Genomic DNA, 15,430 nt, shown 5'->3' on the forward strand with positions numbered 1-15,430 from the left:
CGGTGAGTTTAACTATGGTTTATTGACCGAGCCACGGACCGAACGAAATCAAGCCTCACGCTTTGCCAGAAATCTTGGTTTACCAACTTCAGCGAATGAGTTCGTCCGTCTGTTCAAACGGGCAGTGTGGAGTCCCGGGTTCTCTTCGAGGTTTGTTGTTTGTTTGCAGACTTTTCATTACCTGGCTAGGTAACCTCACTGATGCTCCCTCGCAAAGGTGCTTCTTCACGAAGCAACTGGACTTTCTTGTTTTTCTTGGAAGACGTTTCGCTTCTCATCCAAGGAGAAGCTTCTTCGGGGATGACTTAGGACCTGGATGAGTGAGAATTTCCAAAGACATTTAGGTGTCACTGATGCTGTTACCTAGACTGGTAATGAAATATCTGTAACCTTTTACAGACACCAAGCACTCTACAGATCAATCCTGAGTAGTGTATATTCTTTTTTTATTAGTCTGCACATTCTCTGAACAAATCCAGCAGGAAGTTAGTTTATGGCTTAGCATATTGCTCAAACCCAGGAAAATATTTATTTATTTATTTATTTAGTTATATTTATATACCGCCCTATTCCCTGACGACTCAGGGCGGTTTACAGGGAATTAAAAATCCAAAATACAAAAATTAAGAACCAAATTAAAAAATATTAAATTAACCCTGTAGTCAGTTAAAAAGAACCCCAAATTAAAAATTCCTCCTCAGTCTGGGCCCGAGAGCTCGAAGAGCCAGGTCTTCAGGCCCCGGCGGAATGATCGAAGGTCGGGGGCAGTTCTCAGCTCCACCGGCAGCTGGTTCCAGAGGGCAGGCGCTCCCACCGAGAAGGCCCTATCCCTGGGTGTCACCCGCCGGCAGTCTCTTACCGGCGGGACCCTGAGCAGACCCTCCCTGTGGGAGCGCACTGGGCGAAGGGCATTTGATGCCGGCAGCAGGTGTTCCCTCAGATATCCCGGACCCAGGCCATGTAGGGCTTTATAGGTGATAACCAGCACCTTGAATTTCACCCGGAGGGCAACCGGAAGCCAATGCAGCTCACGGAGTAGAGGTGTTACATGGGAGTATCGGGAAACCCCCATTACAACTCGCGCGGCCGCATTCTGCACCAGTTGAAGCCTCCGAGTGGTCTTCAAGGGCAGCCCCATGTAGAGAGCGTTACAGTAGTCCAAATGGGAGGTCACAAGCGCATGAGTAACTGTGCGTAGGGCGTCTCGGTCCAGATAGGGACGCAACTGGCGCACCAGGCGAACCTGGGCTTTGGATCTGAATAACAGATGCTTCCTACTTTTTTTGCTGAAGCCAAGTTTGCCCACAAAGATCACTTGGAATGGGGAGTGACAGAAGCCCCCAGAACACCTTAAGAGGTCATTTAAGATGGCACATTGAATGCAGAATCATTTTATTTAGTTAATCCCATTATTTCTCTGGGGGAGGGGGACCTAGAACTCATTATCTCCTAGTTTCTGGGCCAGCACCTTCACTATTTCACCAAACTGCCTTAAGCTTCATTAAAACTCAACCCACCAAATTAGGGAGACAAGGTATGTTGTGGGTCTCTCCATCTAGTCTAGTCCATCTTACTGGCTCAAGAATTCCGGGACTTGAAGTCCACAAGCCATAAGGGGGCCATGGTTCCCCACCTCTGATCTAGTGGGACCAAGAAGAAGCACCTTTTCTGTCATGGCTCCCTCCCTGTGGAACATCAACCCTGTGGAGATAAGATTGGCCTCTACATTGATACTCTTCCAAAAGGTCATGAAGACATGGTTTTGCCAGCAGGCCTGGGGGATCCCAGGCAGTGGTGGGATTCAGGCAGTTTGCACCACTTTGACAGAACCGGTAGCTAATTTTTTGTTGCCCAGGCCCAGAATGGACTTTTGGAAGTGGCATCCACACAGAGAACCGGTTGTTCACATATTTGAATCCCACCACTGATCCCAGGTGGATATGGAGCCCATCAAATGGTTTGTTTGAATGTTTGAATTTTCTAGTGGTTCAAGTTTGAAGAAAGATTTTTTTTTTCAGGGGCAGAGCACACACTTGTAGTACAAAATGTATTATTCACACACAAACTTGGGTGTGGGTGCCTCCCCCGGTAGATCTTGAGAAGTTATTATAGCCTAGAAAGTGCTCAAATATAAACAGGAAATATTTATTTTATTTTATTTTTTTTTGCTTCAAGTGACGTGTGATCAGGATGTGACAAGGCAAACCTTTATAAAACCTAATTTGTACTTTTAACAGTTGGATTGGTGCAAACAGTCTTCGATATTACCAAGATTTATTTCTGTGTAAACATTTTTATGTTTGCACCATAAAAGGTGAGGTGAAACTTGACAATGGACTTGATTAAACTGGAATGTTCCTTTCTGCACTATTTAATGTTTAATTAGAGATCCGGGATTACCTTGAAGTTGAGTCACTTAAGGTCACTTTTTCCACTACTGTAATTCCAGATGAGCCATATCAACCATAAGAAGCATGAGAGATTGCACACAGCATTCAAAGCAATAGGGCTGAATTCACATAACACATTTAACCCGCTTGCCGAATAACCAAGCACAGAACTAACCAATGTTAAGGTAGCAAATCACAGATTTGTAGCTGATCAGGTTAAACATATCAAGATATGCTGCAAAGGGCATACTTCATAGTTGTAAAATTGTAATTTGCATAGTTTTACTATGGTAATTATTTTTCATTTTATCTTTTATCTGTAGGTTACCCAGAGTCACCTTAAAGGAGAGATGGGTGGCATAAAAATTTAATAACTAAATAAAACCCTCAAATTGTATTTTAAATTCTAAGATATAGTTCAGTTTATTATAGGTGCTAGAAATCATACTGTCCTCCTTCATCTATGCCAAAAACCTCAACCTCACCTTGAAAGAGAAGGAAATTAAAAGCATTATATCAAGACTTCCCATCATCATGTGATCAAAGGAATGTTGCAAAACTAGGTGTACAACTTTTAAGAACACTTTAAGTGGTAGAAATTGCCACAAAACTGCTGATCTGGAAGGCATGTAGCTCAGTATAATGAACTAATGAACTAAAACAAACCCACAGCATTAGTGACAACAAAACTCATGTGAAATCATTGGGGGGAAATGCTGTATTAAGAAAGAGCATATCAGATACTGAGATATAGGAACCTTGAATAAGCCAAGATAGTGATTGTCCCCTGGTTGGACGGTTGTTAATTTAGCCCAGTGTTGTCTGTTGAATTTCTGCTACATACCTCTTCCATCAGAGGACCTCAGAGCTTTTAATTCTCAGATATTCTTAAGGACTGCATAGGCTTGGGATAGTATGTTCATAACTGCCTTCCAGAACTGGAAAAGAGAATTTGAAGAATTTTAAAGGGTGTATATTTTAGAACAGAACAGAATAGAGCTGGAAGGGATCTTGGAGGTCTTCTAGTCCAGCCCCCTGCTTAAGCAGGAGAACCTATACCATCTCAGACAAATGACTAAGAATAGGCTACTATTCTTTAAAATCTCCAGGGATGGAGAGTCCATGATTTCTGGAGGCAAGCTGTTAGGAAGTTTCTCCTTAATTCCAGGTTGCTTCTCTCTCTGATCAGTTTCCTTCGTTTCTTGTCCTGCCCTCTGGTGCTTTGGAGAATAATTTGACCCCCTCTTCTTTGTGGCAACCTCTCAAATACTGGAATACTGCTATCATGTCGCCCCCCGTTTCTTCTTTTCTTTAGTCTAGCGGCTAGCTAGCCAAACCCTGCAGCTGTTCTTCGTATGTTTTAGTCCCCAGGTATAGGTAGACCTCAATTTACAACCATTCATTTAATGACCATTCGAAGTTGCAACAGCACTGAAAAAGTGACTTAGGAACATTTTTCATACTTATGACCATTGCAGCATCCCCATGGTTATCTGATCAAAATTTGGATGCTTGGCAACTGGTTCATACTTAATGTTGGTTGAAATGTCCCGGGATTATGTGATCACCTTTTGGGAACTTCTGACAAGTAAAGTCAATAGGGAAGCGAGGTTTACTTAACAAAAGTGTTACAACTGCGGCAAGAAAGGTTAAGTGATTCACTTAACAACTGCCTTGCTTAGCAATGGAAATTTGGGGTCAACTGGTCATAAGTTGAGGACTATCTGCAGTGGCAGGGTTATTATGCTTATGTACGATGCTTAAAGAATAGATTTCCTTTTTAAGATTCCCCAGAATGCATCCTTTCCCAAATTCTGCGGAAGCTCTGGAAAACAATTTTGTTGTTGTTTCCTTCATTTAGAGTCAAAGCCACGGGGACTTTTCCTGAAGTATCTAAAGCACAATGATTGTTAGAGGTGAAAAGCTCTCCTGAAGTTAGAATATGAGACGTATTTCCCAGGCCAGAAACCCAGAGGAAATGGAATAAGAAATCAGTGTAAGGAAAGATTAGAATCAAAATTTTATTTTACTTAAGGGACTGTACAAACACTTAACAGACTTATGCCAAATTTGGAGGGTACTTGCAGTACCTGTCATTTTAAATTTTAAAATTGATAAAAGAAAAACAGGAAATATGCTATATATATATATATGTATATGAGAGTTATGTTCATGTGACACCTTCTGTACAATGCTGACTATTGCAGAACATCGGAGAGAGGGAAATGCTCATGTTTTACCAACAAGGATCTATTGTCCACCAGATTATCCTGAACTGAAACACCAGGCAAACATGGCTAATGCCAGGAGCGTTAGTTAAGCAATATCATATCTGTATGTTGTCAGCAGCAAGAATGCTTTATGCACAAAAATGGAAAGATATTTTAATTCCCACAATGGATGAAAAACTGATGGAATCAGCAGAGATGGTTAAATTGACTGCTTTAATCAAAGACAAGAACACATCCAATTTTGTTTCTGCTTGGCAACTTTGTGCTTGAGATGGAAAAAAAATGAAGCTTGACTTTGGTTTTTGGCTGATTAGATAAACTTGTTGAAATGGTTAGTATATATTAGTATGTAAAAGTAAAAAGTTGAGGCTGCAATGTTAACTATCTTAATGAAATTAACCATCTTAATTATTTTCTCTAGCTTTGTTTCTACATAGAAACCGTTTTTGGACTTTTTGCTCGACACCGAAAAAAATTCTATATTAATTTTGGGATCTGATGATTAGAATTGTTTGATTATAGAAATACTGTACAATACTGAATTTTAAATCAAAAGATTGTTTTATATCGGTAACTGTTTTGAAGAAAGTTGGAAGTTACCTTTTTTCTACTTTTTTTCTTATCCCTTTGTATTTTCCCCCTCCCATTTATTCCTTCTTAATTCTGCTTCCTTGTTTTATTATAGTTTAACTTTTCCAGAAATTGAATAAACTATATTTTAAAAATTATCTTTGCTCTGATCTATAGCTCTCCTTTTCCAATACCATAGTACTTGAAAAAAATATTTTGATCAAAAACTTTCTCTCTGGGCCCCTTCCGGAATGCAGTTGCAGAGAAGACAGGAAATTAAATTCTTTTCATCCCAGGCAAAGAATGATGGAAAAATAACAGGAAGCAGCTTTTGGAGCAGAGCCCTTCTAACTTTCCTACATAATGCATTTCTATAAGTTAGGCGAAGCTGAATCATGACTGGGCAAGTTGTTGAGTGCAAGGGGGCCTTCTCCCGGGTTCGACTGGTGCGCCAACTACGACCGTATCTGGACCTGGATGCCTTACGTACAGTCACCCATGCCCTTGTGACCTCTCGCCTAGACTACTGTAACGCTCTCTACATGGGGCTGCCCTTGAGATCCACTCGGAAGCTTCAACTGGTGCAAAGTGCAGCGGCACGGACACTTCTGGGAGCCTCCCGATACTCCCATATCACACCTCTCCTCCGTGCGCTGCACTGGCTTCCAGTTGCCTTCCGGGTGAAGTTCAAGGTGCTAACAATGACATACAAAGCCCTACATGGCATGGGTCCGGACTACCTACGGGAGCACCTTCTGCCAATGTCAACACCCCACCGCCCTATGCGCTCCCACAGAGAGGGCCTCCTCAGGGTGCCACCGCTCAAGGAATGTCGGCTGGTGGCCCCCAGGGGGAGGGCATTCTCAGTGGGTGCGCCAGCCCTCTGGAACTGCTTACCAACTGAAATCCGGATGGTCCCCGACCTCCGCACCTTCCGGCGCGACTTGAAGACTTACCTATTCCAGCAGTCCGGCCTGGCTTGATAGCTCTAATTGGGGTCCCAGTTTGTTTTGTTTATTGTTTTTCAGTACTGTTTCATTATGTTTGCCTACCTTACTCTGTACACCGCCCCGAGTCCCTCGGGAGAAGGGCGGTTTATAAAAACAAACAAATAAATAAATAAATAAATAACATAGGGTGTCACAGGGGTCCCTGGAACTTGCCCACTATCACCCAATATGTTGTTGGGTCATCAGAGTCATGCAGTGTTCAGGAAAGGTAAGAGGACCTAGGATCTTCTGAAAAGTGGTCCATGCTCCAGAAGATGCTTAAGATGAGGTTGCCCCCTAGTGGCAGTGTCTTACTCTTCATCAGAATGAAACATTCAGTGGGCAAGAGATTTTGGCTGAGATTCAGAATCTAATGTTATCACTCAGTTTATTTTATTTATACTTATCTAGCTTTCATTTTTACCAATAATTCAAGGTGGGCAAATGTATCTTAATATTCCTTCATCCTATTTTTCCCCACAATAACAATCCTGCAAGGTGAATTGGGCTGAAAGAAATTGACAGCCGGCTTTCATCCTTAAGGCGGGACTAGAACTCACAGTCTCCTAGCTTCTAGCCTGGTGCATTAACTGCTAGACCAAACTGACACTTTTCCTTTTGATGATCCTTGTCTTCCTTACTGTTAAATCACGACAATACTGTAGTTAAGCAGTGCTGTGAGAGTCCAGAAATCACTAGGGAGGAAATTAGAAGCATTTTACAATTTGCTTTTAAGAACAAAAGTCATAACTCTACCATAATTATTGCAGAAGCCACCACAAGTAGCTGAATGAGCTGTTTTCAGGGTGCAGTTTTCCAAAAAAACAGAGTGCCATGTGCTTCAGAAATCTTTTAAGACTGTTTCCTGGTCTGGGGTTATTGTTTACGGAGCTCCTGTCAACTCTTGTAATATTGTCTTGTTTTTTTATTATGTTTCTAACCATGTTTTTAAATGATGTGTAGCGTTACCCCCTCAAGGGCCACCAAAGCCCAGGGCTCCCTACCCCCTCCCCCTTCGGTCTCGCTCCCAAACGTTGGCAACAACGTCCATTTGGTGGGAGCTCACGCGGAGTGATGACCAGCCCCCAACCATAGCAGTCAGTGCACGACGGGACTTAGCATCCCAGGGCAGTCGTGGCAATAATAGTCAGTAGTATATAGTAGCCGTTTGGGACGCAAAAGGGGTGGGGGATCCTCCGGCTCCAGGCAGCAGCGGGAAACACAAGCGGGGACGGTCAGCGCTCCGCAGAGGCAGCTCCCACAGCCTCTACACTTACACCGGTGATAATAAGCAAAGAAGTGGTTTGCTCTTGCCTTCCTAGGACCGAGACAGGGTGCCTGGTCCAAAGTTACCCAGCTGGCTTTATGCCTAAGGCAGTTTTAGAACTCACAGCCTCCTGGTTTATAACCCGATGCCTTTTAGCTGCTACACCAAACTGGTTCTTATATTAACTTTACACCTCGAACTACACTTTAATTAACCTACTCTAATGCAGCGTTTCCCAACCTTAGGAACTTGAAGATGCGTGGACTTCAACTCCCAGAATTCCCCAGCCAGCATAGCTGGCTGGGGAATTCTGGGAGTTGAAGTCCACGCATCTTCAAGTTCCTAAGGTTGGGAAACGCTGCTCTAATGGACCAGCGGTTCCTAGGAAGCAGGTAGTGCTCGGTTTACCATTCCACTAAACCCCGATCGATTTATCCCTGGTTTATGAGAAAAACAACAACCCCACAGCGACCCGGCTTGCCAGCCACGAGGCCAGCCCCCCACAATCATGCTGCACGAACGGCAGCAGCCGGGGCGGCGCAACAATTCAGCCACCCAACGCTGTGCGGCGTGCGGAACTCAGCGCCGAGCGCCGCGCAGCTCGGGCGCCGCGAAAGGAAAGGGCACCGAGCAAAAGCGGAGCATGCCGGGACTCGTAGTCCTTCCTGCCTCGCGGGCGTCACCAGCTGGGGCGGCCGGAGCCATTCTCCCGGCTTGCGGGATGCCGCCGGCGCCCGTGCTTTGCGGGAGCTGCGGGACTCAGCGCGCCGCACTCCGGCGCCCCAAGACCGGCCAAGGGCTGTGCCGGAGCTGCTTCGCGGCCGCCTTCGAGGCGGAGGTGCACGACACCATCGTGACGGCGCGGCTTTTCCAGCCGGGCGAGACGGTGGCCATCGGGGCGTCGGGCGGGAAGGATTCCACGGTGCTGGCGCACGTGCTGCGCCTGCTGAACGAGCGCCACGGCTACGGCCTGCGCCTCTTGCTGCTCTCCGTGGACGAGGGCATCGCGGGCTACCGGGACGACTCGCTAGCCGCCGTCCAGCGCAACCGGGGCCGCCTGGGCCTGCCCCTGCACGTGGTCTCCTACCAGGAGCTTTACGGCTGGAGCATGGACCGCATCGTCCAGCACACCGGCTCCAGGAACAATTGCACCTTCTGCGGCGTCTTCCGGAGGCAGGCGCTGGACCGGGGCGCCGTCTTGTTAGGGGCGGACAAGATCGCCACAGGTAAAGGGGCTGCGCCCGGGGATGGGATGGTGGAAAGGGTGCGAAATGTCTGTATAAATCAGTATGTCTTGGAGCAGGAGTCTTCAAACTCGGCCCTTTTATGACTCATGGACTTCAACTCCCAGAATTCCTCAGCCAGCATGCCTGGCTGAGGAATTCTGGGAGTTGAAGTCCATGAGTCATAAAAGGGCCGAGTTTGAAGACCCCTGTAGACTTGGAGCGTGTGCAGAACGCCGGGGTGGGGGTGGGGGTGGGGAGAGGGAGAGGAAAGACCAGCCCGCGCACCAATCGGACGATGCAATTCATAAATTGATTATGTTTGATTCAATAGAACAGAATATATGTAACTCGTATGTTGAATTGTGGAGTCCTTCGTGCTCTTTGAGGGCTGTAATTTACTTGCAGCAGCTTCATTATTGAACTAGGCCAGGGGTTGGCAACCTTGGCTCTTTTATGACTGGTGGACTTCAACTCCCAGAATTCTGGGAGTTGAAGTCCGTGAGTCATAAAAGAGCCAAGGTTACCTACCCCTGAACTAGGCGCACTGATCTTGTTCCCTAGTTGGGTAATGAAATGTCTGCAAGCAAATGACCAAGGACTCCACCTATCTGGTTATTGGAAAGGCCACCGAGATTTTAGGGAAGGGTGCCAATGTTCAACCCCTGTTTTGAGTTTCTGCTTACTTTTCAACAGAAGTAAGTCCTCTTGGTTTTAACATAACAACAACTTTATTGATTAGCCCTTGGGCCATATCGAAGTACAAAGTTCCAGCAACAAACCGTCCCTCTTGGTTTTACTGCTCCCAAGTAAGAGAATGCAATACGTGCATATGTTTCATACTTCAACACCCATAAGCTGCAGCCAAAATGGCCAATGGCGGGGATTGTGGGAGCTGTATTCAGAACATCTGGAAGGCACCGGGGTTGCTTCAATTAGTAGATGTAATGCTGGGTTTGGACAACGTGGTAACCATATTGTGGTATGAGTTTACTTTGGGCTTACTTCATTGTGTGAGCCCAGCCATTTATGATTTATTAAATCATAGTTAAATAAATGGGGGTTAGTATGTTGTTTGTAATTATAAGATTAACTCCTTTAAAACTTAGTAATGTCCTAAAGCTTTTGGAATAATCGGGAACATTAACTTTGTTAGCATGATGGATAAGTACAGACATCACATTGAGTAGTAGGGCAGTGTTTCTTAAGCTCAGCAATTTTAGGATGTGTGGATTTCAACTCCCAGAATTCCCTACCAGGCCTGCTGGCTGAGGAATTTTGGGAGTTGAAGTCCACCCACCTTAGAAAAGCTGAGGTTGAGAAATACTGTAGTAAAGTATTTAGTTTGGTTTGGATTGAGCATATTATGCGAATGGACCTTGATGTCTAGCTGAGGAGTTTGTGAGCCTGACCAATTGTATCTCGGTGAACAAAGTGTGATGCAGAGCACGTGTAGAGTCAGGATTTTTATTTTCTTTATTTTCAGCTTCAGAACCATGCCGAGCTTGCTTATTAAAAGACTTGGAGTTCCTTCTTTCTCAGTGTTGCGCCTTAATTTTGAAAATCTTCTAAAAGTCTTTGAGTTGCTAAAATTACTGCTCCCGTGTGTATTATTGATCCGTCAAGGATTTGCTAGTAAACACAGACCAACTTTCTGGCAGCTTCAGAGGAAGAGGGTTGAGTTTCCAGCTGACTCCTGTAAAAGAAAACCCAAAAGCCTTTTGGTCCATTTCACCCACCCTGTCTCTCTTCTCTTTGCTTCCTAGGCCATAATGCCGATGACGTGGCTGAGACAATCCTGATGAATTTCCTGCGGGGTGACGTTGGCCGGCTTCAACGCTGCGCCGAAATCCTGACGGGCGGCGAGGGAACCCTGCCTCGCTGCAAGCCGCTGAAGCACGCTTATGAAAAAGAGATTGTGCTTTATGCTTACTTCCAGGGCTTGGACTACTTCAGCACCGAGTGCGTGTACGCCCCCAATGCCTACCGGGGCCACGTCCGTGCCCTGCTGAAAGACCTGGAAGCTATCCGACCCAGCTCAGTGGCTGACCTGGTGCACTCGGGGGAGTGTCTGGCTGTCCGCAAGGACATTCGCTTGCCCGTCCAGGGCACCTGCCGGCGGTGCGGCTACTTCTCCAGCCAGCCCCTTTGCAAAGCTTGTGTGCTGCTGGAAGGGCTCAACCGGGGACTCCCTAAGCTGGCCATTGGCAAAACCAACCGCCTGCAGAAGGCTTTGTTGGAGGGGGAAAAGCCAGAGGCTGGTTTAGAAACAGAGGAGAACTCAAGGAAAGCAAACCGAATGGGAAGGACAATAGATTTCTGAATGCCCTTTTTTAATGCCCTCATTTCCTGGTTAGGTTTGCTGAGGTGGGATGGGATTTTTTTTTTAAAAAAAAGATTCTTAACAATTAATTGCATAGATCAGGGAGTATGTTTCTACTGCACTTTGGCAAATGCAGTTGTCCTTATCAAGGTTCAAACGGCTGTGTGGTCTTTAAAATAGCAGTTTTTTTGGCTTCCTTAAAAAAATTGCTTTGAATATAAATTGTCACGAATTTGCTGCATCTCCCTTTTGAGCCACCTGGCTACTGGCTATCTTGCACACCTAGAAATACCCAGCCAATCGCTTGCTCGGTGTCACAATTCTCCCATTTGGAATTTTGGATGGCAGTTATTAAACAGTAGCCATATCTGACAGGCTGTGTCTCCGTGATTGTGAAGTAGTGAAAACCACAGAAAATGGATTTGTTGCTTTTTGTAGACATTTGAACGAGGTTTGTCCTCCTCCTGGCTATTAGATACCTTAATTTCTCACCCTCAGCCTATGGCCAGGTTCTCCTTAGAGATGAACTACCACATATTATTACATCCTGTTGTACTATCATTTCTACTTGAACCTTCAGCCCCTTATAAAGGAATTCCTAGGAAGAGACAACCACAGGAAATTACCATGACTATGGTTTTAGGACATCTGGGGATCCTCCAAGACCATTTGAGAGGTTTGCAAAATCAAAATTATTTGCCAGATATTGAAGATATTTAGAAAAATTTAAAACAATGTCACTCTTCTCATTATTTTTAATTTTTTAAAAATACTATTTTTGCCCCGTGAACAATATTTTATTTACACTAATGTCTAGTAAAGGGGTATTCAACCTTGACAACTTTAAGACTTTGGACTTCACTCCCAGAATTTCCCAGCCAGCATGCTGAAGTCCACAAGTCTTAAAATTGCCAAGATTTAACATCCCTGATCTAGTGGATTTAATACTCTGTGTGTGTGTGTGTACATGATTCAAAATTCCACAAATGTGTTAATTTTAAATACAGCAAACATCCATAAATATAACCATACAAAAGCTCATCCATCATTTTTAACTGAGAAGGAAGTCTGACGGTAAAAAATGTAAACACTTTTAGCAGAAAAGACCACTCTCACCCATAATGTAGCCGTATTTTGTCTTGCTGCTACAAGAATGAGGCCGTAAGCATCATCTAATAAAATTTTGTTTCTGTGACATTTTAAATTTCCTATTCATTTCCTTTTCTTCTTTTAAACTCTAAATGGCTACTTTTTCCATGTAGAATGTTTATATACATGTATAAATATATACACTGGCCAAGGACTGCAATAAAGTTTATATGGCTACCATAGCACACAGAGATTTTGCACAGCAGTGTGTAAAATCCACCGGATTTTGACAGCTCAAGTTCCTTCTATATATTATGTAACTCTAGCTATCACATTTTATGTAATTTTAGGTAGTGGCTCAGTGGATTAGGACGCAGAGCTTGTCTATCAGGACTGCCCCTGACCTGCGTTCATTCCATCGGGACCTGAAGACTTGGCTCTTTGAGCTCTCTGGCCCAGGCTGAGAATTTTAACGGGTTTTATTTTCAGGGATAATTTAATCTCTTTAATTGTCTTTTAACTTTTGTATTTTGTATTGGTGTGATTTTTTAAATGCCCTGTAAACTGCCCTGAGTCCTTCGGGAAAGGGCGGTATATAAATCTAATAAAATAAAAATAAATAAATATCAGAAGGTCGGCAGTTTGGCAGGTTGAATCCCAAGTGCCGCGTAACAGAGTGAGTGCCTGTTACTCGTCCCAGCTTCTGCCAACCTAGCAGTTCGAAAGCACATAAAAATGCAAGTAGAAAAATAGGGACCACTACGGTGGGAAAGTAACAGCGTTCCGTGCACCTTTGGCGTCTAGTCATGCCGGCCACATGACCACGGAGACGTCCTCGGACAAGCGCTGGCTCTTCAGCTTTGAAACGGAGATGAGCACCGGCCCCTAGAGTTGAAAACGACTAGCACGCATGTGTGGGGGAACCTTTACTTTTACCTTACCACTTATAGCCAGGCATAGTACACTTACGGGTCCAAGTCCGGCTGTTTTACAGATGCATTTTAATTTGGTTTTAATTTTTTATTTAATGGTTTCTTCAGCTAGACCATTTTATAGGTGTTTACAGATCACTTACTATTACGTTTCCTTCATTGGTCTGAGATTACAATAAAACGACTGACATATACCTGTACCAATGTTAGCTACAGCATCCTTTCCTGTGGAGGTCAGGAACAAGACTGCGTTCAGGAACTGTTCCATGATAACATGGCAAGCAAATCAACAAGGGAAATTGAATGTAATGCCAACTGCTATAGTTTGAAGTGCATAGTTAACAAAGGAATGAATACCTCTTTATATTCACTATCCTGAACCTAAAGCTTTCAATTTTCCTGTTGGTTTTCATTGAACCAATAGTACAAGGCCTGGGTGTAAAGCAAGCACTGACTCACTAGAGTCAGAATGTAAGAGGGGATTGATTGGGCGGGGTCCTGGATTCAGAATAAAAATATGGGAATGGAATACACAGCTTAAGAGATTGTTTCAAGAGTAGCTTGGAATCAGCCTGGAGTCTGTCTTCTCATTTTACACACCATATTGAATCTGCATAAGTAGGAAAAAATGGGGAAATTATCATAAATAAGGTCACAGCAAAATTGTACCTGGAGAAATTCACTCTTTGCCTCCCCCTCCAGGCTGTTGCATTTAGGAAAAGGATTCTGATAAGAGAGATCCTCTCGTTGCATGAATCAGCTTCAGAATCTCAACACAGGAAGCGCTAGCCCTTCAATCTGGCTTTAATTGAGATAATTATGATTTCTTCTGCCTTAATGGAGATACTATCAGCATTTTTTTAAAAAAATCTTACAAATTTGATAAAAATTCATTTATGATCACCTCTGTCCACAAGATTTTCAGTAGTTGATTCATACAATAAGCTAAAGCTATCACCCAAGTTAACAAACATCCTATGTTCCCTCCCTCCTGCAATAAAATAAATATCATGGCTTAACATATGCTTCTAGACTTGCTGCCAAAAATAAATTCCAGAACTATGAAATGAACATGTATATTTTTAATTTGTTCAGGAATACCATGTAGGAATAGTTTAATTTTGAATATTGGTTTAATAATAGTTTTGCTAGTATTTGATAGTGTTTGTTATGCACTATTAATGTGGAATCATCTCCATTCTGTAATTTGAAAGGTGTTTGCTATAGAATTTTTTAGTCACCTGTTAAAAATTCAAGTCTTCCTGTTATGAATATTTTAAGACCATTTGCCTTTATTAAAACACTGGGTGTTTTAATAAATATTTAATTTACTAAATTTTGTTTCATATCATTTTAATGTAGTTTATTTTACTGTTTTAATTGTAAATCATTATGAAATACTTTGGCATAGGAAGCACCATATAAATACATTAAATACATTTGATATTTTATTTTCTCCATAAGGTTAGCATTTTGAAAAGATTTTATAATTACTTTTGCTTCTGTTACCTAGAATAACATAGTAGCAGGATAGTTTAGTGGTTACAGCGCCTTTCTTTGATGTAAGAGATTAGGGCTCCGATTCTGGCCGGTACCTACTCCAACAGACCTATAGAAATCTTGTCATGGTTCCGATAGATGAAACCAATTAAAAGAACTTCAAGGCAAAAAATTTTTTTCTAATCACTGAGTAACAAAAGATTTTCAGAAATCAGCAAAAAAAGTCTTTCCTCCTGAAAACTTAAAATAAACAATACAATTAGTAGTAGAAAAAGGGAAAAATTAAGGCAGTAGTTGTTAGGGAAATAAATCAATAATTCCTTATCAGAGGGCGATGAACCGTGGTTCATTTGACGCATGGTAAACATCAGGTAAAAATAAAGAAACCCGAGGTACTTAAAAAACAAACACTTAAAAAAACCCGCAGTGACAGTAGTTAAAGCCTGCAGTTAGTTAAACATTTAAAATATTTTAATTGAAAAGGAAAATATTCTCGTATAGCTCCAATAAGAAATATATACGCAATTATTTCCAATCAGTCCAGATCAGAAATCATAGCCTAGCTAACCTATTCAAAACGGTTAAAAAAACAAAAAAAACCCCTCACAAACATTTAAAAAAAAAAGATAAAATGGGGGGATCGCATTAGAGCTTTCCGCTGCAGCACCACGGCCCAGGCTTCCCGAGCCATCGCCCTGAAGCGGGAGCTCCGCCCCCTCCGCCTCATTGGCTCGCTCGGGGGGAAGAGGGCGCCCGGCGCGATGTGTTTGCGTCACGGTTCCGAGAGAGAGAGAGCAGCGGCCAATGGGACCTACCCGCTCGCGGGTTACCCCCCGACGGGCGGGCAGCATGCGCAGGAGGAGAAAGTGGGCGGGGCCTCCCCCCGAGGAGGGCGGGGCCGGCAAAGTCACGTGAC

At 43.5% G+C, this 15,430-nt stretch overlaps 1 protein-coding gene across 1 annotated transcript; it reads left to right on the forward strand.

Moving 5' to 3' along the window:
• The first annotated feature begins 8,133 nt into the window (after positions 1–8,133).
• On the forward strand, positions 8,134–12,188 carry CTU1 (cytosolic thiouridylase subunit 1). The gene is made up of 2 exons (XM_081334291.1): positions 8,134–8,673; positions 10,437–12,188. Exons 1-2 carry the CDS (start codon positions 8,169–8,171, stop codon positions 10,991–10,993), a joined length of 1,062 nt encoding a protein of 353 aa, XP_081190417.1. The 5' UTR covers positions 8,134–8,168; the 3' UTR covers positions 10,994–12,188.
• The last annotated feature ends 3,242 nt before the right edge of the window (positions 12,189–15,430 follow it).

Source organism: Vipera berus (genome assembly GCF_964194415.1).
Source record: "Vipera berus genome assembly, chromosome: 9".
Lineage (NCBI taxonomy): Eukaryota > Metazoa > Chordata > Lepidosauria > Squamata > Viperidae > Vipera > Vipera berus.